This window comes from Rana temporaria, chromosome 4 (assembly GCF_905171775.1).
Source record: "Rana temporaria chromosome 4, aRanTem1.1, whole genome shotgun sequence".
In the NCBI taxonomy this organism is placed as follows: domain Eukaryota; kingdom Metazoa; phylum Chordata; class Amphibia; order Anura; family Ranidae; genus Rana; species Rana temporaria.
The window spans coordinates 13,637,824-13,663,373 of NC_053492.1; the positions used below are offsets into that span (position 1 = coordinate 13,637,824).

The 25,550-nt window shown below is 47.6% G+C and overlaps 1 protein-coding gene across 1 annotated transcript; it reads right to left on the minus strand.

The window, feature by feature from the left end:
• Positions 1 to 1,257: 1,257 nt before the first annotated feature.
• LOC120935940 (zinc finger BED domain-containing protein 6-like) lies at positions 1,258 to 17,731 on the minus strand. Its single transcript, XM_040347966.1, has 4 exons — positions 17,697 to 17,731; positions 15,590 to 17,227; positions 11,299 to 11,366; positions 1,258 to 1,604 (listed from the first exon to the last, which is right to left on the minus strand). The coding sequence occupies exon 2, from the start codon at positions 17,213 to 17,215 to the stop codon at positions 16,133 to 16,135; it is 1,083 nt and encodes a 360-aa protein (XP_040203900.1). The 5' UTR covers positions 17,216 to 17,227; positions 17,697 to 17,731; the 3' UTR covers positions 1,258 to 1,604; positions 11,299 to 11,366; positions 15,590 to 16,132.
• Between the last annotated feature and the right edge of the window lie 7,819 nt (positions 17,732 to 25,550).

A 25,550-nucleotide genomic window follows, 5' to 3' on the forward strand; every position in this document is an offset into this window, starting at 1 on the left:
CCCTTACATGCCACATTTGGCATGTAATTTTTTTGGGGGGGGGAGTGGGGGTTTCAGGAGGAGTGGGACTTCCTCCTTCCGCCGAGAGGCTGGTTAGGCGATTAAGCTTAATCGCCTACAGCAGCCCCTCCCTGTAGGCGATTGCCTAGGACACGTCTCAGGTCCTAGGCGATCTCCTGTCCAATCAGACAGTGCCGCTCGCGCATGCGCAGTGGGTGACCGGCCGTGAAGCCGAAAGCTGTCACGGCCGGGTGCCCACAGTTGAAATGAAGACGCTGGCCGGGGAGAGGAGCGGAGCCCCGGCCGGCGCGTCGCTGGAACGTGGAGCAGGTAAGTGAATGTTTATTAAAAGCCAGCAGCTACACTTTTTGTAGCTGCTGACTTTTAATAAACATAAAAATTGGCTGGAACACCCCTTTAAGTATTACCTTGGGGAGATGAAGACTAGAATACTGCAATCACTGATCAGCAAATGATATCACCTGTGATGTATTTCAGTTATCTTGCAAACCTGGCCTGTTAATGGGTCCTGAGGACAGGAGTTGAGAACCACTTCTCTAGGGCTTCTGCTGACTGTAACCTGAACTGTGGCTTGTCACTTTGTTAATGGTAAGAGGTGATGTTTTGCTGTGCAGTGCATTTGAAAAGCGACAGGCATTTGCAGCTTGGAGGTCTTGGCATTGAGAGTCAGAACAGTGTTGCTAGTACGAGGTGCAAAGGACAGCTCTGTATTCCTGTTTGTGTTGAAACATCTGTCTGTAGTGTGAGAACTGAGACTTCCAGTAAAAAAAAATGGACGTCGGAAACAGCGTCGTATTTTACGTCATTTGCGTAAGTTGTACGTGAATAGGTTACGTTCACGTCGTATGAATGAAGCCGGCGTATCTTAGGGAGTAAATTCGACGTGATTCTGAGCATGCGCTGTTCGGCCATGCATTTACATGGGGTCACGCTTCATTACAATACTACACGCCCACTGCCTTGCTACTTTGAATTAGGCGGGCTTACACCAGCTATTTTACGTTACGCCGGCGCAAGAAAGGGAGCAAGTGCTTTCTGAATACAGTACGAGCCTCTCCAAGTTACGTCGGCGTAGCGCATATCGGATGCGCTACGCCTATCTAAAGATGCGCCGATCTCTCTGAATCCCGGCCATAGTCCACAATCCCTTGGCCTCTCATTCTAATGCTGTTGCAGGTGAGTGCTAAATAGTAATCAGATCTGACACAGACACATACAGGCAACAGGAGTTCACTATGCAGCCAGAAGGTGTTTTTTTATTTTTTTATTACGTTCGAGCTCCCACATTGTGGGGTACAACAATTACCAGTGTTACTTCTGTCTGCATACAGTTTCAACATTCAAATAAAGGGGTCGTTTTCCCATGTGAGACAACCTGTGAAAAAAAAATAGGCGTAGCTTCAATTTTATTAGTTTCTTGCAATGACCGGCGTGTATCCATGTCTCTTTTCCTTCAAGCTGGACTGAAGCGTGTCTAATCAACTGCACACAACATGGACTGTCATATCCTGGATCTAGACTTCCCTCTGACACGTTTATCACCATCTATTCCCCCGGCTTTAATTTGTGTATCCCTTAAGTTTCTGGAATGGAAGAGAAAACATGCAAATTCGTTTTAGTAATTGATTTTGGAGGGTGGCCTCATAATCCATGAGATCTGAACGCAAGGCCTGTGGAAAAAATATGGTCGTGTTCTAAACCTCTCTGCACCCCAAACCTCTCTGCATAACTCCACATGCTTCTGCTCATCTTTGAGCTCAGAATTTAGTGTAAGGAATACACAATAGAAAATGCATGTTAACAAGGGGGAGTGTAGAGGAGGGCGGGGAGTATCACCGAGCTCCAGACAACAGATCCACCCACAGAATCTGCAGTTTTTCAGTTCTTATAACAGACAGAGGGGAGACATTTGACAGATAAGGATACGTGCAGGAGGCATCTATATCCTTATAGATCAGCACTATGGCAGTAGTTTAGAAAGGATGGGAGTGGCTTTACATCCACTTTAACCTCTTGCTGCCCGCCAATGACAAATTGACGTCGGCAAAGTGGTTGTAGAATCCTGACTGGACGTCATATGACGTCCTCAGGATTCTGAGCTGCGGCGCGCATCGCGGCGATCGTTGTTGCGGGGTGTCAGTCTGACACCCCGCAACACTGATCAAGGTAAAGAGTCTCTCACGGAGACTCTTTACCACGTGATCAGCCGTGTCCAATCACGGCTGATCACGATGTAAACAGGAAAAGCCGGTAATCGGCTTTTCCTCACTCGCGTCTGTGAGACGCGAGTAGAGGAGAGCCGATCGGCTGATCCTGTGATGGGGGGGGGGTGTTTGTGCTGATCGATTATCAGCACAGCCCCCCCCAAGGATGCCCACTGGACCACCAGGGATGCCCACTAGACCACCAGGGATTAAAAAAAAAAAGTATGCCACCCTAGACCACCAGGGATGAGAAGGACACAAAAAATGGATGCCAATCAGTGCCGCAATGGATGCCAATCAGTGCCCACAATGGGCATCACTGATTGGCAGGCATTGTTTGGCACTGATTGGCATCCATTAGTACAACACATACGATAGTGCCCATCTGTGCCGCCTATCAGTGCCCATCCATGCCGCCTATCAGTGCCCAGCCGTGCCGCCTATCAGTGCCCAGCCGTGCCGCCTATCCAAGCCCATCCGTGCCCATCAGTGCCGCATATTAGTGCCCATCAATGCCACCACATCAGTGCCACCGTTTCAGTGCAGTACCATCAGTGCCCATCAGTGAAGGAGGAAACGTACTTATTTACGTTTTATAACAGAAACAAAAAAAATGTTTTTTTTCTAAATTTTTGGTCATTTTTTTATTGTTTTTGCAGAAAATAAATATCCCAGAGGTGATCAAATACCACCAAAAGAAAGCTCTATTTGTGGGTACAAAATGATAACAATTTCATTTGGGTACAGTGTAGCATGACCGCGCAATTGTCATTCAAAGTGTGACAGCGCTGAAAGCTAAAAATTGGTCTGGGCGGAAAGGTGTATAAGTGCCTGGTATGGAAGTGGTTAAGGAAGGGGCCTGGAGCTGCAGCTCCAATAGCCCCTATGTTAATCCGACCCTGTGTATAATACCTACTAGACATGTGCACATAAAACATTTTTGTTTTTTTTTGTTCCGTTTCGTATCGTTCCGTAGGTTCGTTTCCGTTCATTTTTCGTAAGACGCCCGTTTTCCTGTTCGTTCCCGTTCGTTTTTCGTACGACGCGATTTTTTCATATTCCGAACGTTTCGTATTTTGGTTACCGTTTTATTATCGTACATGCGGGATGGTTCGTTATTCTGTTTAATTCATGTTCGTTACTTGTTAGACAATAATTTTCGTGAATTTTCGTCATTTTGTACTTTCGTAAATATATTGCCGGATTTGCGGCACTTTCAACACGCAGCTCATCCATATTAACTATTGTTAAGCCCCATACATTTGGTCAGACTTTTTTAACAACAAACATAAAAACGATCGTTTTACCGAACGTTCGTTCGTTTTTTAAACTCCATCAGAAAACCATTTTTGGGTTCCAGGTTCAAAAGTCTGGCCAACTGATCTCCCTTCAGACGAAAATCCACAGAAAAGTTTATTTGGCTTTACTGTACTACTGTACTCAGCACAAAAGAGAAGCTGCTTCACTAACTAACTACACTCACTGCCCATTCAAAAAAATGAAAATTACATCTATAACAAAAGATTTGCATTCTGTATTTTGAAACCAAATTACGAAAAGAAAAAAGGAAATCAGAATACAGAATGCAAATCTTTTGTTATAAGATGTCATATGAACATACAAACAGAAAAAGTATTCAAACAAAATACAGAATGAAAATCTTTTGTTAGATGTCATATGAACAATGAACATACGACTGAAAATCAAAATACGAACAGAACAGGGATTCAAACAAAATACAGAATGCAAGTCTTTTGTTATAATGTCATTTTCGTCGGATCGTTCGTTCGTATTTGCGGTTGTTCGTTATGGGGCTCATTCGTAATCACGTCATTTTCGTATTTTGGTGCTTTAATTTTTTCGTATGTACACATTATTCTGCGGGTACGAAAATGAACATTTTCGTACGAAAATAACATTCGTACGAACGGGAATGCACATATCTAATACCTACTTCTGCTGTAAAGTGACAGCCTCTGTCCCTCTCAATGACCCCATATCTTCACATTCTTTGCTGTAGCTGTTGCCACCAACCATGCTTCAGGCTGCCACAAAAAAATGCGTCAACACAGACAAATATTTATAAGGTCCTGGTTTGGAAGTGTTAGTTCACCTTCACAGAAAAGATGAACGCCATGCACCCGTCCTCACCCCCCTTGTCTCCAAATTTTTATGTTTGTAACCACTTCAATACCGGGCACTTTCACCCCCTTCCTGCCAAGGCCAATTTTTAGCTTTTAGCACTGTCGCACTTTAACCACTTCCAAACCGCTGTACGTCTTTATACGGCCTAACTTTAAAGATGGATATCTCGGTAACGGCAGCAGCTGCTGCCACAACCAAGGTATCCATCTTTAGTGTCAGCGGTTCTGTTAACGATAACGGCGGTCTCCGCGAGATCGCCGTTATCGGCGGCGGGAGAGGGCCCCCCCCCCTCCCGCGCCCTCCGCCGCTTACCGGAGCCGTCGGTAGCGGCGGAGGCGATCGGGACCGTTCGGCTGGTGACTGGGGACGAGACTGAAGGAAAAATCTCCCCCACCCGTCCCCATATCTCTCCTGGGCGGAAGTGACATCAAAACGTCAGTCCCGCCCAGCCTCTTAAAGAAACATTTTTTTTTTTTTGTCATTTGAAAAAATGACAGTTTCAAATTTTTTTATTTTTTTTTGCATTTAAGTCTTAATATGAGATGTGACGTCTTTTTGACCCCAGATCTCATATTTAAGAGGACCTGTCATGCTTTTTTCTATTACAAGGGATGTTTACATTCCTTGTAATAGGAATAAAAGTGATCTTTTTTTTTTTTCCAGTGTAAAAAATAATAAAATAAATAAAAATAAATAAGAAAAAAAAAAAAAAAATTGTAAAGCGCCCCGTCCCGACGAGCTCGTGCGCAGAAGCGAACGCATACGCGAGTAGCGCCCGCATATGAAAACGGTGTTCAAACCACACAAGTGAGGTATCGCCGCGATCGTTAGAGCGAGAGCAATAATTCTAGCCCTAGACCTCCTCTGTAACTCAAAAAATGCAACCTATAGAATTTTTTAAACGTCGCCTATCGAGATTTTTAAGGGTAAAAGTTTGACGCCATGCCACGAGCGGGCGCAATTTGTAAGCGTGACATGTTGGGTACCATTTTACTCGGCGTAACATTATCTTTCACAATATATAAAAAAATTGGGCCAAATTTATTGCTGTCTTATTTTTTAATTAAAAAAAGTGATTTTTTTCCAAAAAAAGTGCGCTTGTAAGACCGCTGCGCAAATACGGTGTGACAAAAAGTATTGCAATGATCGCCATTTTATTCTCTAGGGTGTTAGAAAAAAATAAATATATAATGTTTGTGGGTTTTAAGTAATTTTCTAGCAAAAAAAACTGTTTTAGTCTTGTAAACACCAAATCTGAAAAACACCCAAAGTAGAGAAGTGGTTAAATGACAATTACGCGGTCGTGTAACACTGTACCCAAACTAAATTTTTATAATTTTTTGAGACATATGGAGCTTTCTTTTGGCGGTATTTAATCACCACTGGGCTGTTTATGGTTTGCTAAAAGGAAAAAAAGAACCCAAAATTCTGTTACAAAATTTTGAAAATAAGTATTTTTTTTTCTTCACTGATGAGTAGGGGTGCAACGGATCACAGTTGATCCGTGATCCGAACGGGTCACCCCCTTCAGATCGGAACACACTGTGATCCGCGGATTGCCGCGGCTCCGGAGCTAAGCCGAAGCCGCGGCCTTTCCTAATGTTATGGCCGCGGCTCCGGAGCTAGGCCGAAGCCGCGGCCTTTCCTAATGTTATGGCCGCGGCTCCGGAGCTAGGCCGAAGCCGCGGCCTTTCCTAATGTTCTGGCCGCGGCTCCGGCGCTAGGCCGAAGCCGCGGCCTTTCCTAATGTTCTGGCCGCGGCTCCGGCGCTAGGCCGAAGCCGCGGCCTTTCCTAATGTTATGGGCGCGGCTCCGGAGCTAAGCCGAAGCCGCGGCCTTTCCTAATGTTATGGCCGCGGCTCCGGAGCTAGGCCGAAGCCGCGGCCTTTCCTAATGTTCTGGCCGCGGCTCCGGAGCTAGGCCGAAGCCGCGGCCTTTCCTAATGTTATGGCCGTGGCTTTGGCCTTCCTTTCGGAGCCGCGGCCATAACACTAGGAAAGGCCGCAGTTTCGGCCTAGCTCCGGAGCTGCGGCCATAACATTAGGAAAGGCAGCGGCTTCGGCCTAGCTCCGGAGCCGCGGCCATCTTGGTACACCCGGCGGCGGCCCTCCTCTGTTTACACCCACAGAGAAGGAGCCCGCACTCGTGGGACACACGCTGGGAGAGTCTGTACTACCTGAGGGGGGGGTGTCTTACCCGAGGGGGGGGGGGGGGAGAGTGTCTGTCGGTACTACCTGGAGGGGTGGGTCTCTGTACTGAGAGGAGGGGGGGTCTCTGTACTGAGAGGAGGGGGGGTCTGCACCGAGGGGGTACTATAGTTGGTGGGGGGGGGGGGGGGAGATGTGGATATTCCAGTGGGGGGGGGAGATGTGGATATTACAGTGTGGGAGATTTTTTTTTTTTTTGCCGATCCGAAAAATGATCCGATCCGTGACTCCTGATCCGAGTAGCGATCCGAACCGTGAGTTTTTTGATCTGTTGCACCCCTACTGATGAGGCTGCGCTGATAGGCTCTAGTGAGGCTGCGCCAAGGGGCTCGGCACTGATTGGGCTGCACTGATGATCAGAGCAAAAATAACTGATTACAAAAAAAATCTGTCAAATAAGAGTTTTACTTTTAAATAGTGCTTCCAGCTGCCCTCTCGCCAACAGATTGGCCTGGGGAATACAGCCTAAATAAACTGAACATAAAGAAAAATACACTGGGATAGACCCCCTAAGAGACGTTGATCCTTCCCCACCTGGCTTGTACCAGCAGATATACATAAAGTAAGAAAAGAACATTGGAAGGGATAGTTTAGAATGTAAAATAATAACTTTATTAAATACAAAAAAATGTATATATTATAAAAATATAGTAAAATACCCCTCACCGTACTAATAACACAGACAACATTGTTTAGAAAATTAAAAGAAACCGCCAACACCCTGATTATCAGCGTAAATGTGCCCTGTCAAGTCTTGCCGGTTATCAGCTCTCCTTTCCTCACAGCGACAGTGTGTTAGGAAAGGAGTGCCGATAACTGCCAAACTTGTTTACATGAAATTAGCTGTGATTGGACACCGCAGATCACATGGTAAAGGGCCACTAGGATTGGCCCCTTACCACGATCTGTGATCAGCTGTGTCCGAAAAGGCACGGTGGCGACAGAGGGGGCGTGTTCTGGGAAGACGTCAATGGACACTCTTGCATCGCTTACGAGTCCACGGGGACCCGCAGTAATCAGTGGTGCGCTATGTCCCTGGGCGCATCACTAATCAGATAGATTCTCCTTCATGGCTGCTGTCAGCAAGACTCCGAAGAAGGTTTCTGTCTTTTAATTCTGAGTCATCCTTGGAACATTGGCGGTTATATCCTGATTGGTTTGTGGGGAGACCTATATCCCTGGCCTTGGTGAGACTGTGATCCGCAGTCGTGGCTCTCTGGTAAGCAGACTACCACATCACTGGGTGTTTTGTTTAAACACGATGGGCCAGATTCACATAGAATTCCGGCGGCGTAAAGTATTGCATTTACGTTACACCACCGCAAGTTTTATGGGCAAGTGCTTGATTCACAAAGCACTTGCCTGTAAACTTGCGGCGGCGTAGCGTAAATCCGTCCGGCGCAAGCCCGCCTAATTCAAATGGGGCGTGTATCATTTAAATTAGGCGCGTTCCCGTACCGAACGTACTGCGCATGCTCCGTTTTGAAATTTCCCGCTGTGCTTTGCGCGAAATGACGTCGCACCGACGTAATTTTTTGAACGGCGACGTGCGTTACGTCCTTTCCCATTCACGGACGACTTACGCAAAAAAAAAAATATCAAAATTTGACGCGGGGACGGCGGCCATACTTTAACATGGCAAGTCTATCTATACGCCAAGAAATAACAACAGCTTTAACTATACGCCGGGAAAAGCCGACTAGCAACGACGTAAGAGAATGCGACGAACGCGCGTACCTTCGTGGATCGCCGTAAACAGCTAGTTAGCATACCCGACGCTGAAAACTACGCAAACTCCACCCAGCGGGCGCCGAAGTATTACACCTACGATCCGAAGGCGTACGACGCCGTACGCCTATTGGATCGAAGCCAAAAGCCGTCGTAACTTGGTTTGAGGATTCAAACTAAAGATACGACGCGGCAAATTTGAAAATACGCCGGAGAGTCAGTAGATACGCCAACGTATTTCATCTGTGAATCTGGCGCGAAGTTCTTGGGAAGATTGGTGACACTTCTTCAACCTTGTGGAATCTTCTTTTTGCAACATTTTGAATGATTACTTTCATATGGACTTTCTGTGTTACTATTTAGATGGGACTCTGCACACGTTTTTTCCGATTTGATTTCACTTACGTATTTTCCACGGATTTATATACCTTTTGAGGTTCTTATTTTTATTAATTTTCGTTTCACTTTTTTCACCTCATTTTCCTTTATATGAGTTGGTATTGTAGCGCTGCACTCTTTTGAATTATATGATCTTGGTAAAGAGCCGATGACAAGGCTCTTTACCCATATGATCAAAAACAAGGAAATGCTGGTTATCGGCATTTCTCTCCTTGCGCCGACAGCACGTGAGGAGAGAAGAGCCGATCAGCAGCCTTTCCTCACAGGGGAGACCTGCACAGAAAATTAGGGCACTGATTAACAGTGCAGCTCCAACAGTGATGGAAGTCAGTGCTGCCTATCAGTGATGAATATCAGTGCCACCTATCATCGCCCATCAGTGCTCACTGGTGCCTCCTCATTAGTGCCCTTCAGTGCAGTGTCATCAGTGCCACCTCATTAGTGCCCTTCAGTGTAGTGTCATCAGTGCCACCTATCAGTCAGTACCCATCGCTAAAGGAGAAAAATTACTTACCGTATTTATCGGCGTATAACACACACTTTTTCCCCCTGAAAATCGGGGGCAAAGCAGGGGTGCGTGTTATACTTGCCTCCTCGGCTCCCGCGCCGACAGCGTACCTCATCGCGCCGTCATCTCCTCTCCACTTGCCTCCTCGGCTCCCACGTCACACACACACAGTCCTGCCTCCGCCACTGGCATTGGACCAGTGTTCCGCCTCCAGAACTCTCTCACTGGTTGGCAGAGGTCACCAATGTTTTACCATACAAGAAATTGGTGTATTTGCACAGGGGATGTCCATCTAAGTATGATAAGATCTGGGGCAAATGGCTTAAAACACCTGCATCCTGTATATAACGGGGGGTTGCCTGCACCCTCGCCTGTTAACTACTGGATGGCCCTCAGGGGTGGGGGGTACTGAGGTGGCCGCATTAATGCAACGGGCCAGATTCTCAAAAGAATTACGCCGGTGTATCTACAGATACACCGGCGTAATTCGAAAATCCCGCCGGCGTATCATTGTTTTGTATTCTCAAAACAAGATACGCCGGAATTAGGCTAGGATCCGACTGGTGTAAGTCACTTACACCGTCGGATCCTAAATGCAATACTACGCTGGCCGCTAGGTGGCGTTTACGTCCATTTCAGCGTTGGATATGCAAATGAGCCGATACGCCGATTCCCGAACGTTTTTGCGCCGCTTCGCCGTCGTTTCCGTAAGCGTAAGGTTACCCCTGCTATATGGAGGGGTAACCTTACGTCGGTCCGCCGTATGCCATGTCAAGTATGGCTGTCGGGACAGCGTCGGGTTTTTCCGCCGTTTACGTAACTCGTCGCGAATAGGGCTGTGCGTTAATTACGTTTACGTCGCAACCAATGTATTTGCGGTGTACTACGGAGCATGCGCAGTGGCCTACGTTTAAGGCCGGCGCATGCGCAATTCGTTCGGCACGGGGGCGCGCTTAATTTAAATACAAGCCGCCCCCTTTGAATTACGCAGGGAGACGCCGGGCCATTTACACCACGCCGCCGCAAATTACGGAGCAAGTGCTTGGAGAATACGGCACTTGCTCCAGTAAGTTGCGGCGGCGTAGTGTAAATAGCTTACGCTACGCCGGAATGTACGAGAATCTGGCCCAACATGTTTATGCTCTATGGCACCTAATTATGAACAATGGCCCAGATTCAAGAAGCACTTGCGCCCGCGCAACCATAGGTTACGCAGCGCAAGTGCTTACTTGCTCCGGTGTAACGAGTGCTCCTGATTCAGGAACCTCGTTACACCGACTGCAGCCTAAGATATGCGCGGCATAAGGCTCTTATGCCTCGCAGATTTTAGGCTGCATTTTTGCGGGGGCCGCTCCCATTGTGTATCAACGTGTAGTATGCAAATTGCATACTACCACTGATTCACAATCTTGCGCGGTCCCCGCGCAAGCCAGGTACGGAGTTTCCGTACAGCTACTTTTAGCGCAAGGCTGCCCCTTCTAATAGTAGGGGCAGCCAATGCTAAAGTATAGCCAGCCTTCCCGCGCCGTGAAATTTGAATTTCACGGCGTTTGCGTAAGTGAAACGTGAATGGCGCTGGACGCCATTCACGTTCACTTAGAAGCAAATGACGTCCTTGCGACGTCATTTGCCGCAATGCACGTCGGGAAAGTTTCCCGACGGAGCATGCGCTGTACGCTCGGCGCGGGAGCGCGCCTAATTTAAATGATTCCCGCCCCCGGCGGGATCATTTAACTTGCGCGCGATTAAGCCGGGCAAATTTGCCGGCGCGCCCTCGCAATTCACGGAGCTACTGCTCCGTGAATCGAGGGCAGGGCAAAATATTTGCGGGGGCGCAGGGCAAAATCGTTGCCCTGCTCCCCCGCAAATATCGCGCAATTCTACTTGAATCTGGGCCAATGATGTTGTACCTGCTCCTTAACTTGTTTTCCCGCACAAACAAGAAATAATACTGTAAAAGTATCCTGTGAGATACCACCCATGTTAGTTGTAATCATATACTGCTTGTATATTCTATCCATTTTTTTGCTCAATAAAAGCTTTTTGATTTAAAAAAAAAAAAAAATGCTAGTAATGATGGCCTTACCTTTCCAGCAGAGTGTGCCTCCGTCCTCAGGATCCCATTGTCACCTTCTGACTGGCTCGCCAAAGTAACTGTCGTAAAAATGTGAAAGTATTGACTAGTGGCTGCAGCGAGACACAAAACACACTGAGCATCATTCAAAAACGGTTCTAAAATCTATTACGGTGTTTTTATATAAAATGTTTACGGAAAAAAGTAGAAGTTACAAAACGTACTAAAAAAAAAAGGTACTGGGCCAGATTCACAAAGAGATACGACGGTGTATTATCTACAGATACACCATCGTATCTCTGACTTACACTGGTCCTATCTATGCACCTGATTCATAGAATCAGTTACGCATAGATATGGCTTAGATCCGACAGTGTTACACTGTGTTACACTGTCGGATCTTTTTTTAAATTTAAAAATGGCGCCGGGGGCGTTCCCGCTGATTTACGATAAATAATATGTAAATCAGCGAGATACGCAAATTCACGAACGTACGCGGACCCGTCGCAGTGTTCTTACGTCGTTTCCGTAGTGGTTTTCCGTCGTATACTTACCCCTTCTTTTATCAGGCGCAGCCAATGTTAAGTATAGCCGGCGTTCCCGCGTCGAATTTGAATTTTCCTACGTCATTTGCGTACACCGAACACGCGTGTCGCAAGTCCCGCTCACGTCCTAGTGACGTCAGTGGGAGCAATGCACGCCGGGAAATTCCCTGGAAGGCGCCTGCGCATTTAAATCGGCGCGGGAACGCGCCTGATTTAAATAGTACACTCCCCTATCCGCGGAATTTGAATTCCGCCGGGGGAGTTAAGATCCGCCGTCGCAAGTTTGGAGGAAAGTTGTTTGTGAATTAGCCACTTGCCTCCTAAACTTGCGGGAGCGGATCTTAAATTCACGTAGATCGAGCGGATCTAAAGATCCGCTGCGCTACGTGAATCTGGCCCACTGTAAATAGGAAGCTGGACTTAAAGCGGGAGTTCACCCGAAAAAATTTTTTTAACATTAGATTGAGGCTCATTTTGTCTAGGGGAATCGGGTAGTTTTTTTAAAATCGAAGCTGTAGTTACCGTTTTAGAGAGCGATCTTCTCCGCCGCTTCCGGGTATGGGCTGCGGGACTGGGCGTTCCTATTTGATTGACAGCCTTCCGACGGTCGCATGCATCGCGTCACGATTTTCCGAAAGTAGCCGAACGTCGGTGCGCAGGCGCCGTATACAGCCGCACCGACGTTCGGCTTCTTTCGGGTACTCGTGACGCGATGCATGCGACCGTCGGAAGGCTGTCAATCAAATAGGAACGCCCAGTCCCGCAGCCCATACACGGAAGCGGCGGAGAAGATCGCTCTCTAAAACGGTAAGTACTGCTTCAATTTTTAAAAAACTACCCGATTCCCCTTCACAAAATGAGCCTCAATCTAATGTAAAAAATTAACTTTTCGGGTGAACCTCCACTTTAAGGAAATGATTCCGGACGGCTGCACTTCTAAAAATCCTTTTATTGAAGTTTCATATGACAAGTGATTGACAGATGGAGCAGGGGACAAAAAGGTAGAACGCGTCTCATGCAAATGTTATACTTAGGCCCCATACACACGATAGAATCCATCCGCTGAAAAATCCCAGCGAATGGGTTTCAGCGGATAGATCCTATGGTGTGTACACTCCAGCGGATCTGTTTCCGCGGATATTTATCCCCTGGGATGGATTTCCAGCGGATAAATATTTGATGACATGCTATCAAATCTATCCGCTGGAATCCATCCCAACGGATGGATCCGCTGGTCTGTACAGACTCACCGGATCCATCCGTCCGAAGGGATCCCCCGCATGCGTCGTAATGATTTGACGCATGCGTGGAATTCCTTATATGACAGCGTCGCGCACGTCGCCGCGTCATAATCGCGGCGACAGCGCGACACGTCATCGCCAGAGGATTTCGGCGCGGATTTCGATTCGATGGTGAGTACACTCCATCGCATGGAAATCCGCGAGAGGATTTATCCGTGGAAACGGTCCGCTGGACCGTATCCGCGGATAAATCCTCCCGTGTGTATGGGGCCTAAGAGCTAATATTTGCGCAAAACACATCTACCTTTTTGTCCCCTGCTCCATCTGTCAACCACTTGTCATATGAAGCTTCAATAAAAGGATTTTCTGGAAGTGCAGCCGTCCGGAATCATTTCCTTAGGTTACACAGCATGCGAGCTGGGCTAGCACCTGACTAATGTGTGTGGGGGGTTAACCAGAGACTCACTCACCTGGAGCGGCTTTTTTTAGTTTCATATTCAGGACTATTCCAGGAAAGAACGTTGAAATGTGTGTAGTGAGCAGAGAGTGTACGAAGGACGGCATAGCGTGTGAAACATACATGTAAGCTATATACAAAATTTGGAAGGTCAAAATATCTCTCGCAGACTCTTCCTTATTGGAAGCGCCATGAGGTAAACCTGTTGAAATACTTTTATCGCTATCACTTGAGGTTGACATGGAGGCAAGCACTGAGGTGGAGGGGCCAGCACTGTGACTTGGAGGTGCAACGCTGACGTGGAGGGGCCACACCGTGACCTGGCGGGGGGCCAGCACCATGACATAAATAGGCACTGTAATGTAAAGGGGGACTATGGACACTGTTGTAAAGGGGGAACTGTGATGTTAAGAGAGGTTGTGATGTGAAGGGGGGGGGGGGGTTGAGGATACTGATGTAAAGAGGGGTCTGTGATGTAAAGGGGGCTATGATGTGAAGGGTAGGCTAAAGACACTGGGGTAGATTCAGGTAGGGGCGCGCACTGCTACGGCGGCGCAGCGTACCGTTTTTACGCTACGCCTCCGTAAATGACTTGAGCTACACTTCATTCACGAAGCATTTGCTCCGTAAAGTTGCGGAGGCGTTTTGTAAAAAGGGGCCGGCGTAAACGCGCGTAATTTAAATGATCCCGTAGGGGGCGTGGATCATTTAAATTAGGCGCGTTCCCGCGCCGAACGTACTGCGCATGCTCCCGACGTGCATTGCGGTAAATGACGTCGCAAGGACGTCATTTGCTTCGACGTGAACGTAAATGGCGTCCAGCGCCATTCATGATCCACTTACGCAAACAACGTAAATTTCGAAAATCGCGACGCGGGAACGAAGGGCCAGATCCACAAAAGGGATACGCCGGCGTATCTACCGATACGCCGTCGTATCCCTGTTTCTATCTATGCGACTGATTCACAGAATCAGTTACGCATAGATATCCCTAAGATCCGACAGGTGTAATTGTTTTACACTGCCGGATCTTAGGATGCAGTACCGCGGCCGCCGCTGGGGGGAGCTTGCGTCGTAATCCAGCGTCGGGTATGCAAATGAGGAGTTACGTCGATCCTCAAAGCTTTTTCGCGTTCGCTACGTCGCCGCTACGTTAGTTTCCCGTCGCTTAGTTACACTTTTGTGAGGCAGCCCTACTTTTACACAGCAGGCGTTCTGCTGTGTAAAGTATGGCCGTCCTTCCCGCGTCGAATTTTTAAATTTTACGTCGTTTGCGTAAGCCGTACGGGAATACGCTACACGCCGTTCAAAAAAAGACGTCACGTCGCGCAATGCACGTCGGGAAAAAAGCGTCGGGAGCATGCGCAGTACGTCCGGCGCGGGAGCGCGCCTAATTTAAATGGGACTCGCCCCATTTGAATTGGCCCGCCTTGCGCCGGACGGATTTGAGTTACACCGCCGCAAAATTTCCAGGTAAGTGTTTTGTGGATCGGTATCTAACTTAGGAAATTTGCGGCAGTGTAACTTAAATCTAAAAAGTTACGTTGCGCTGCCGGGCTGTGGATCTGGCCCGAAGTCTATACTTACCATTGGCTGCGCCTCCTAATAGCAGGAGCAGCCTTACGACGAAAGCGACGAACGCAAACGAAGTAAAACACGACCGCCGGGCGCGCGTACGTTTGTGAATCGCAATTTGCATACTCTACGCTGACAACTACGGGTGCGCCACCTAGCGGCCAGCGTCAGAATGCAGCCTAAGATACGACGGCATAAGAGCCTTTTGCCAGTCGTATCTTAGGATACAGTCGGCGTATCGAGCTTTCTGAATACAGAAAGTCGATACGCCGGCGCTACTTAGCCATTACGCTGCATATCTATGGATACGCAGGCGTAATTGCTACCTGAATCTACCCCACTGATGTGTAGGGGGGCTGTGATGTGTTCTGGTGCCAACATGAGATTCCGACACCTACTGAATGAAAATCTTACTGACTGGAGCTCTGTAAATATTAATTCAAGTCCCCTGATCTGGGTGGACCGTCGGTTCTGCCCTCTCTTACCCAGTGATGCGAGGGGCAGCTGACTCTCCATCATGAAGTCCTTGAAGAGATCCCCCTCATATGATTCTGAAAAGCTCCGTCATCACTCCATACTCCTCATTCCCCTCTTTAAACTTTAATTTTTTCAGCAGCAATATTCTAATCCCCGAAGTTTCCACTCTGAGTAGATAAGAAGACATTCATTGTAACAAAAATTGCTTGTGTATAGACCACAACTACCAATGATCGTTAATCATCTACCTGATGATGGTGAGGGATGGTGTGACCTTCCTGTGTGGAATCCCGGGAATACAGAGAGGCAGGGTCATCTCTCTGGTAGCTCTCGAATGATTGTTAATCATCTACCTGATGATGGTGGGGGATGGTGTGACCTTCCTGTGTGGAATCCCGGGAATACAGAGAGGCAGGGTCATCTCTCTGGTAGCTCTCGAATGATTGTTAATCATCTACCTGATGATGGTGGGGGATGGTGTGACCTTCCTGTGTGGAATCCCGGGAATACAGAGAGGCAGGGTCATCTCTCTGGTAGCTCTCGAATGATTGTTAATCACCTACCTGATGATGGTGAGGGATGGTGTGACCTTCCTGTGTGGAATCCCGGGAATACAGAGAGGCAGGGTCATTTCTCTGGTAGCTCTCGAATCGTTGATCCCTCTCTGTAGGAAGAGTATGGCCTTCTTGCTGCCTACCGAAAAAATTCAGGTGCTGCTCCCACTGAGCTGCGTGGTAAGAAGCCATATGTCTCTTCATGCAGGTGGTACCTAAACGGCTGACGTTATTGCCACGCTTGACACGCTTTAAGCAGACAGTGCAAACGACTACGGTGCGGTCTTCAGTGCATGTGTTGAAAAAGGCCCACACAGCTGAGCTCTGGGGAGGGCATCGAGGGATAACCGTGGCCTGCACCAAGCGACTGGCTCTGTGCTGAAATAATGGATGAAGGGGGGTCCTATATAGTGGGGAAGAGGTAGAAAGGGAGGAGCTGGATGGGTGACAAGTGCGGCCCTTTTGCTGCCAACCGCTATCCATCAGGTGCTGTTCCCACAGAGCTGCGTGACAAGCGCTCATATGTCTTTTCATACACGTGGTACCCAAATGACGGCCTTTGCCACGCTTGAGGCGCTTCTGACAGAGACTGCATATGACTGCGGTACGGTCATCAGGGCAGAAGTTGAAAAAGGCCCATACAGCTGAAGTATAGTGAGTGGACCGGGGGATAACGGTGGCTTGGACCTGTGGTGTTCTGCCATCTGGTGGAAGGAGGTGTGCGCTTCCTTCTCTCCTCTGAGAGTTGCTCTTGGATGATGTCCTGCCTCTCTGATCATCTGCCTCTCCCTCACTTCCTAACTCTACTATATCTGGCAACCAGGTAGGGTCAGAGATTTCACCATTATCCCCCACCTCCCCATCACTGAAGGAAACTTGGCCACACACTACAGGAGCAATTGGTTTTCCCTGCCTTTTGCCCCCTCCCTCTATGCTACTGTGCTCCTCCCTAACCTCAGAAGCAAATAACTGCTGAATATACTCTCTCAAATAGTAACCAGAATGGTGTTCTAATAACTCAGCCGACGTATCCATGCCAGTCTGCTGGGCAGAGACTTCCCCCTCAACTGTCATGTCCATCAGATCTTCACCCTAAACCAAAAGAATGGCAGAAAATAACATCTGTAACATAGAAGTATTGATGTGAGATCACATAGAAAATCTCATCTTGTAGAGTCCACACATCATCTCCACATGTCAGAGTGTTCAATCACTTTATGTTCCCGACCCTCAACTCCACCTACCTGATGATGGTGAGGGATGGTGTGACCATCCTGTGTGGAATCCCGGGAATACAGAGGACGAGGACATCTCTCTGGTGGCTTTCGATAGCTGGATGACTCCACCATGGTGTCCTGGTACAGATCTTTGTGTGCTTTTAGAGACTTTAATTCCTCCATCACTCCATCCTCATCATCTTCCTCTTTTTTCTCTTCTTTAACCTCAACTTTAGAATCTCTCAGGTTTCGACTCTAAATATATAGCAAAAATTACATTAATGGTAACAATGCAGATAATGTACAGATCCTAATGATACTATCAGTGATTGTTCCTCACCTACCTGATGATGGTGGGGGATGGTGTGACCTTCCTGTGTGGAATCCCGGGAATACAGAGGACGGGGACATCTCTCTGGTGGGTTCCCATTACTGGATCCATCTGTAGGAAACACACACACTGACTGAATACATTGTTTCTATGTGTTTATCAGATGATGGGGGATCTAGGTGGAGGCTCCGTACTGCTCTCTCCTTTACAATAAAGTCTCCTCTTACCCGGTGATGTGAGGGGCGGCTGATTGTCCATCATGACGTCCTTGTAGAGATCCTTGTGTCCTTCTAAATACTCCCACTCCTCCATGGAGAAATAGACAGTGACATCCCGACACCTTATAGGAACCTGACACACACAATGATACAGTCACCATCCAGACACATCCCTTCTCTGTTACTGGATAATGTCCCAGAATTCCCGGCACCGCTCACCTCTCCTGTCAGCAGCTCCATCATCTTCTTGGTGACTTCTAGAATCTTCTCCATGTCGTGTCTCTCAGGTTTTAGGGAGTCACATGGAGGCACTGTGATGGTCATATGATCTCCTGACTTCACAAGAGGAAATCTCTGTATTGGAAAACAAAGAGGAATGTCATGTTAGAATCCCAGAATCCTCCTCACCCCTCCGGTCAGGTCTGTGTTTTATTAATAGAGATAAGAGTGATGTCATGTGACTTCCCAGAATCCTCCTCACCTCTCCGGTCAGGTCTATGTTTTATTAATAGAGATAAGAGTGATGTCATGTGACCTCCCAGAATCCTCCTCACCTCTCCGGTCAGGTCTATGTTTTATTAATAGAGATAAGAGTGATGTCATGTGACCTCCCAGAATCCTCCTCACCTCTCCGGTCAGGTCTATGTTTTATTAATAGAGATAAGAGTGATGTCATGTGAACTCCCAGAATCCTCCTCACCTCTCCGGTCAGGTCTGTGTTTTATCAATAGAGATAAGAGTGATGTCATTGGACCTCCCAGAATCCTCCTCACCTCTCCAGTCAGCAGGTAGATGATCTCCAGGGTGAGGTTTAGAATCCTCTCAGTCATGTGACTCCGGTCCTCCTCCATCCTCATTGATGTGGTCATGTGATCTTTGCAAGTTTTCTGTAGACAGAGAATTATCAGGAATGTATTGGTTGTACAAAATAAAGATGAGGATGTATGCGGTTAATAGGTGGACTGCCCCTAGTAGCACATGTAGATTGGGTTACTTTGCGTTTGTTGGTTTTCTCGCCCCTGCACACCTGTTATATCCTGTCCTACCTACCTGATCAGAAATTACAATTTCCAGGTAAAGTCTGTTTGGTCTCTGATCTTTAATTGCTCAGTTTCAGGAGGGTCCTTCTCACACAGCTTTGAGAAGAATACAGGGAATACAAAAATCTTTAAATGGCAGGTTTAAGAAATACCTTAAAAGGTTAAGTTCTTTAAAAAGGAAAAAAGGAAAATTTATTACCAAATACTTACCGTAATTTTCCTTTCCTGATAGGCTCCATGGCAGCATACGTGTGGGTTAGCCCCGCCTCCATAACTACCCAATAGGACCCCTCCCCTATAAATCTTAGCTGTGGGCTCTCAGCCTTGTTCCGTAACTATCCTACTCCACGCATTTTGGGAGGGACTCCTGCTGCCATGGAGCCTATCAGGAAAGGAAAATTACGGTAAGTATTTGGTAATAAATTTTCCTTTTTCCTGACTGGCTCCATGGCAGCATACGTGTGGGAAATAACTCACAAAAAGAAACCCGGGTGGGCAAAAATGCTGAGAACATAAATTTATTTAACACTGTCCACCGACAGCACTTGTAAACCAAAATTTAAGGAAGACAAAGCAGCCGGTTCAATACAGTAGTGAGAGACAAAGGTATTAATTGAAGACCACGAAGCCGCTCTGCATATAACTTCAGGTGCGACATGTCGTGAGGCTGCCCAAGAAGTCGAGATGCTCCTAGTTGAATGTGCAGTTACTGCCTCTGGAGGAGCCAGGCCCTTCTCCTTATATGCCCTGTGGATGGTCTGAACTATCCAAGTTGAGATGGATCTGATTGATGCCCGCTTCCCTCTATTCTTCCCATGGAGAAGGACGAAAAGAAAGTCTGTTTGCCTGAAAGAACTTGTCATTTCTAGATATAGATTTAATGTGCGTCCTACATCAAGGGGATGAACACTTTGATCTTCAGACAACCCAAAGGTGGGCAGGACAATTTCCTGATTTTCATGAAAAATGGATGTCACTTTAGGATTTGAGCCCAGCATAGGAATTAATACTGCTCTGTCAGGAAAGAAGGTCAGGAATGGTTCTTTTGAACCCAGATTTCTTATGTCGGAGATCCTCTTAGCTGAAGTGACTGCAACTAAAAAGATGGTTTTGAGAGTAAGGTCTCTAGCTGAAAGAGGTTTATCCGGATTAGAGCTGATCGAGGTAAGATAGTCCAGAACAAGAGGTAGATCCCATTTGGGGAACCTCGGTTTTCTTTGGGGCCTGAGCCGAATGGCACCTTTGAAAAACTGGCGAACCAGGGAATGGTTAGCCCAAGAGATCCCTGTAAACGCAGAGATGGCTGAGACTTGCACTCGGAGAGAACTAACTGCTAAAGGTAAGACCAAGCCCGTCTGTAGGAAGCTAAGGATATCTTGAACCTCTGGAGAGCTAGGAGGGTTGGACCTCGACGACATATGGTCTGAAAATTTTGACCAAATACGTTCATACACTCTGTTAGTACTATTTCTTCTGGCGTTAAGCAGGGTTGACATGACTTCTTCTGGACAACCTAGTGCTTTAAGCCTTCCCCTCTCAAGAACCACGCCCTGAGGTGCAGACGAGCTGGACATGGGTGCCATATTGAGCCTTGGGAGAGAAGATCTGGTTTGGGGGGGAGAGGAATTGGGTCCCGATAGCTGAGGAGCGATAGGAGAGAGAACCAGGGCCTGTTTGGCCAAAAGGGGATCACTGCGAGGATTTCCGCATTCTCTGATTTGAGCCGGTGAAGGAACCGAAAGATCACAGGGACTGGTGGAAAGGCGTAAGCTTTTTGAAATCTCCATTGATCCGTGAGAGCGTCTATCCCATAGGCTTGGGGATCCCTGCCCCTCGCATAATACTTCATCAACTTGTGGTTGCGCGGGGACGCAAATAGATCCACTTCTGGGGATATTCCCAAGGTTAGAAGCCAATTGAACACATCTGTGTGTAGGGACCATTCGTTGTTGTCCAACTGGACTCGAGATAAGAAGTCCGCTTGAACATTCTGAATCCCCGGAATGTATACTGCCGAGATGTTGGCCAGATTCTTCTGGGCCCAGTTCATAATTGGTTCTACTTCTCGAAGTAGGGTCCAACTGCGAGTTCCACCCTGTTTCCTTATGTAGGCCACTGCAGTCGTATTGTCCAGCCTGAGCATCACTGAACATTTTGTTAATATATGGCTGAAGGACAGGAGTGCTTGAAAGGCGGCTCGTAGTTCCAGTATGTTGGAAACAATTCCGTGAGAGGGTGTGCTCCATCTGCCTTGAGCTATCTCTGAAAGGCAATGGGCGCCCCAGCCCAGATTGCTGGCATCTGATGTTATTGTAACCCAAGTGATGGGACGAACTGAATGGCAGTTGCGGAGATTCTTCCCCTGAAGCCACCATAGAAGAGATCCTCTCATAGATTGAGTGATCGTGATGCGCTGACTCTTCCTGGAGGAGACCCATTGTTGGAGAAATCCTTTCTGGAATGGACGAGTATGCCACTGGGCCCATTTCACCATTGGAATTGTGGCTGACATGGTACCGATTAACTTCAGACAATGAAGGGCAGATAGCTGAGGAGCAGCGAATGCTCTGCGGATCCTGCCTCTGATCGTGGTAACTTTTTCCTCTGGTAATGAGATGGTGCCTATTGATGTGTTGAAGAGGGCACCCAAAAACACTAGGGTCTGTGATGGGACTAGATGACTTTTCTCCACATTTATTAGCCATCCAAACTCTTGCAGAGTGGTAATTACTAGATCTCTCTGTTCTATCAGTTGATTTCTGTCTTGGGCTAGTAGCAATAGATCGTCTAAATAATGATGAAGACGAACTCCTTTCACCCGCAGAAGGGCTACGACAGCTAGCAGGACCTTGGAGAACACCCGGGGTGAGGTCGTGAGGCCAAAGGGTAGGCAGGTGAACTGTAGGTGCTGGTCGCCTACCGATAAGCGGAGGTATTTTTGAAAACCTATTGCCACCGGAACATGAAAATAAGCATCTTTCAAATCTATTGACACTAACCAATCCCCTGGATGGATCGACTGTTGGATGGTTAACAGAGATTCCATCTTGAATTTTTCTTTCCGAATAAACCGGTTGAGATGAGTTAGGTCTATTACTGGTCTCCAAGTACCGTTCTTTTTCTGCACTAGAAATAAAGGGGAATACATGCCTTCGCCTCGTTCTGTTCTTGGTACACTGACAGCTGCGCCTTGAATTAATAAAGAGTTCACGTAGGCCAAAAGGATTTGTCTTTTCTCTTCTGTGCCTGGAAGGTTCGTGGGAACAAACCTGAGCCTGGGGACGCTGTTGAAGATCCAAGTGTGGCCCGACGAGACCGTCTTGATGGTCCAGAAGTCCTGAATAGAGGCCGCCCAAACATGCCGAAAGTGGGAAAGGCGAGCCCCCACCTGAAATGCTTGGGCGGGCCCAACCTCAAAAAGACTTCGTAGATTCCTGGCTGTTAGAAGTAGTGCCTTTAGTTTGCTTCTTAAAGGGAGGTTGTCTGGACCTCCATGGTCTAGAGAATTCACGACCGGGTCTATAGTTGCGTGCATCCCTCCAGCGATCTGTATTCTGTGGTCTGAAGAAGGTGCGTTTTTGATTCTGTAAACGCCTGTCTTGAGGGAGAAACCCTGACTTACCTCCCGTGGCCCGAGAGATGGCACTATCGAGTTTATTGCCAAAGAGGGACCCGCCCTCAAAGGGAATACGGCACCAAGCCTGCTTTGAGGCTGCATCCGCAGACCATGGACGGAGCCACAAAGCACGGCGGGCAGTGACTGCCGACAACATCACCCTGGCCACTAGGCGAGTAATATCAATAGAGGCCTCCCCCAAGAAAGCGGACGCTAGCCTAATTTCCTGGATAGGAGAGTTCTTAGCTGTGTCCTCAGAAATGCTTCTCAAGGAATCATTAACACTGTCAGACCAGGCTTCTAAGGCTTTTGAGGCAGCTGCTATAGCCAGAATGGGTTTACAAGCGGACCCTGCTGTCAAGTAGATTCTCTTTAGGTCCGAATCGATCCGTCTTTCCAAAGGATCTTTAAAAGAAACTGTATCTTCCAAGGGAAGGGTCACATACTTCACCAAACGCATCAACGCTGCGTCCACTGACGGGGCAGCTTCAAGATGGGTCACGTCTTCTTGTTTGAAGGGATATAATTTTGTTATCTTCGACTGCATAGAGCCTTTTTTATCAGGTTTACTCCACTCATTGGAAATAATGGCGCCTATCTCCGTAATAAACGGGAAATAATGTCGCTCCTTGTTGAGCTGTTTAAAGAGTTTTCTCTGTTTAGGGGGGGAAGTAGCTGGATCCTCCAAATTCAGGGTTTCCTTAATAGCTTTCACTAAGGCAGGGACTAAGGCATAATCAAAGCCTATTACTGTATCCTCCAATTCTGAACCACTTTCTGAAGGAGAAGCAGCCGACTGGCTGGCCTGAGTGGCTGCGAAGACCTCATGTAAATGTCCCTGATCCAATAAGGGAATCATTGGGTCTATAGGAGAGTCCTGCTGTATTATAGTATCTCTCTCCTGCAGGGATTTATCCACGACCCTTTTGACAAGAGCTTCCAGGTGCTTATCTACACCTCCCCTTTCATTGGCTACTTTAGAGAAACAATGATCACAAAGGGATTTGTTAATAGATAACGAAGCCTTGCACCCCCAGCAAGAATTTTCCAATCTTTCATCATGGGGGGAGAGATGAGGAGTACTCCTACTAGCATGACCCGTTCTGGATGAACTATGGTGTCTGGAGGATGAGTGCCGGTGATGTGACCTAGAAGACCTGCTGTGACCGTGGGACTCATTATGCTGCTGGTCAGACCTAGAAGGGCTGAGATAAAGAGAAGAAGAAACACAAATAGTCACACTATGTCCCTATACTCCACTCTCTTCCCCCCCAGCAGGTGCAGAAAAACATAGTTTTCCCCTTAGCCATACCTGTTGAGGGAGGGCTGGCCACTGAGAGGCAAAGAGATGTCCATGTAGCCTTGGATAGACACTGTAACAGGAAAGTGACAAGTTGTCAAGTAGAAACATGAGGAAGGTTTTTAGCCCAAAACCGCACCAGAACACTTACCTAGATGTGGACAGGACAGTACACCGGGAACCGCCGTACGAACGCACGCCCCCGGTGTACACATGTCTCTCGCTCTGTTTTAAAGGCTGGGCGTATGACGCCATGACCGCGTCAGCCGTAACCAGTGCGCATGCGCGAGTCGAGTCTCGCGCATGCGCTAGCCAGGCCTCGCTCGCGTGTGAGCCAGGCCTCGCTTTCAGTCCTGGTCTGTCTGTGTAGAACGCAGACAGAACCCGGAAGTCAGAGGGAGCGGCGGCTGGAACGCAAGGGAACCAGACGCTCACAGGGCAAGTAAGACTTTAACAAACAAGGAAAAACAAACCACAAACATAAACACTGCTGCCATGAAAAAAAAAAGAAACGATACTGCTCACCATCACCACCATGATCCGTTCGGCCAGGGACACACACCGGTCTTTAGATAAAAGAAGGCTACCTGCACCGCTAGGCATACCACTCTTGCGCAATAGACTCCATAACTTCAGCGCTATTCCATGCATTCCATACCCTGCTTAACAGACAAGGCTTATTGGAGAATTCATTGGCCGAGCTTGATCAAGGGATGAGTTGTGTATATGTTATATATATTTTTTTTTTTTTTTTTTTTGGGTAGAAGAACCAAACACATGGTCCTACGGAGGAGGACAAAAAAGGAACAAGGCTGAGAGCCCACAGCTAAGATTTATAGGGGAGGGGTCCTATTGGGTAGTTATGGAGGCGGGGCTAACCCACACGTATGCTGCCATGGAGCCAGTCAGGAAAGTTTTTTTCTAAATTCCAGCTCCCCTATGTTCCAATAGAGCTTCCATCTACTTTTTTTGCAAAAACATCAAAGCTTTCCATAAAATTTACAGACACGTACCTTACTGTTAGGGTTGTCCCGATACCACTTTTTTAGGTCCAAGTACAAGTACCAATACTTTTTTTCATGTACTCGCCGATACCGATTACCGATACCTTTTTTTTAAATGTGTCCCCAAATGCAGCCATGTGTCCCCAAATGCAGCCTTGTGTAGGTCTTCAGTGGCAAAGAGAAATCCCCCCTCCGCCGCCGTCTAGTTGATCAGCGCGGGGAACACAACAGCTTTCATTTGAATAGCTGTGTGTTCCCCGCCGCGCGTCGTCATATATAGCCCCACCCCCTTGTCCGGGCACTTTGATAGACAGATCACCCGGACGGGTGATCTGTCTATCAAAGTGCCCGGACAAGGGGGAGGGGCTATATATGATGACGCGCGGCGGGGCACACAGCTGTTCAAATGAAAGCTGTTGTGTTCCCCACGCGCTGATCAATTAGACGGCGGCAGCAGCTCTCCTCTCCTCCATTGACATGTTTTACATACCCGAGGACTGCTCTGCTCTACGCCCCCTCTCAGTCCACTCTCAGCCTGCTCTCGGGTGAAAAAAAAGTATCGGGTGAAGCATCGGGAGCATTTGCGTGAGTACAAGTACTCGCGCAAATGCTCAGTATCGGTACAACCCTACTTACTGTCCTCCATCCAATTTTCCAAATGTATCCATTAGTAATGTCTTACTTCCTTA

Bases quoted from the DNA above. Each gene is read 5' to 3' on its own strand.
- LOC120935940 (XM_040347966.1), bottom strand. From the start codon at position 17,215: ATGGACATGACAGTTGAGGGGGAAGTCTCTGCCCAGCAGACTGGCATG.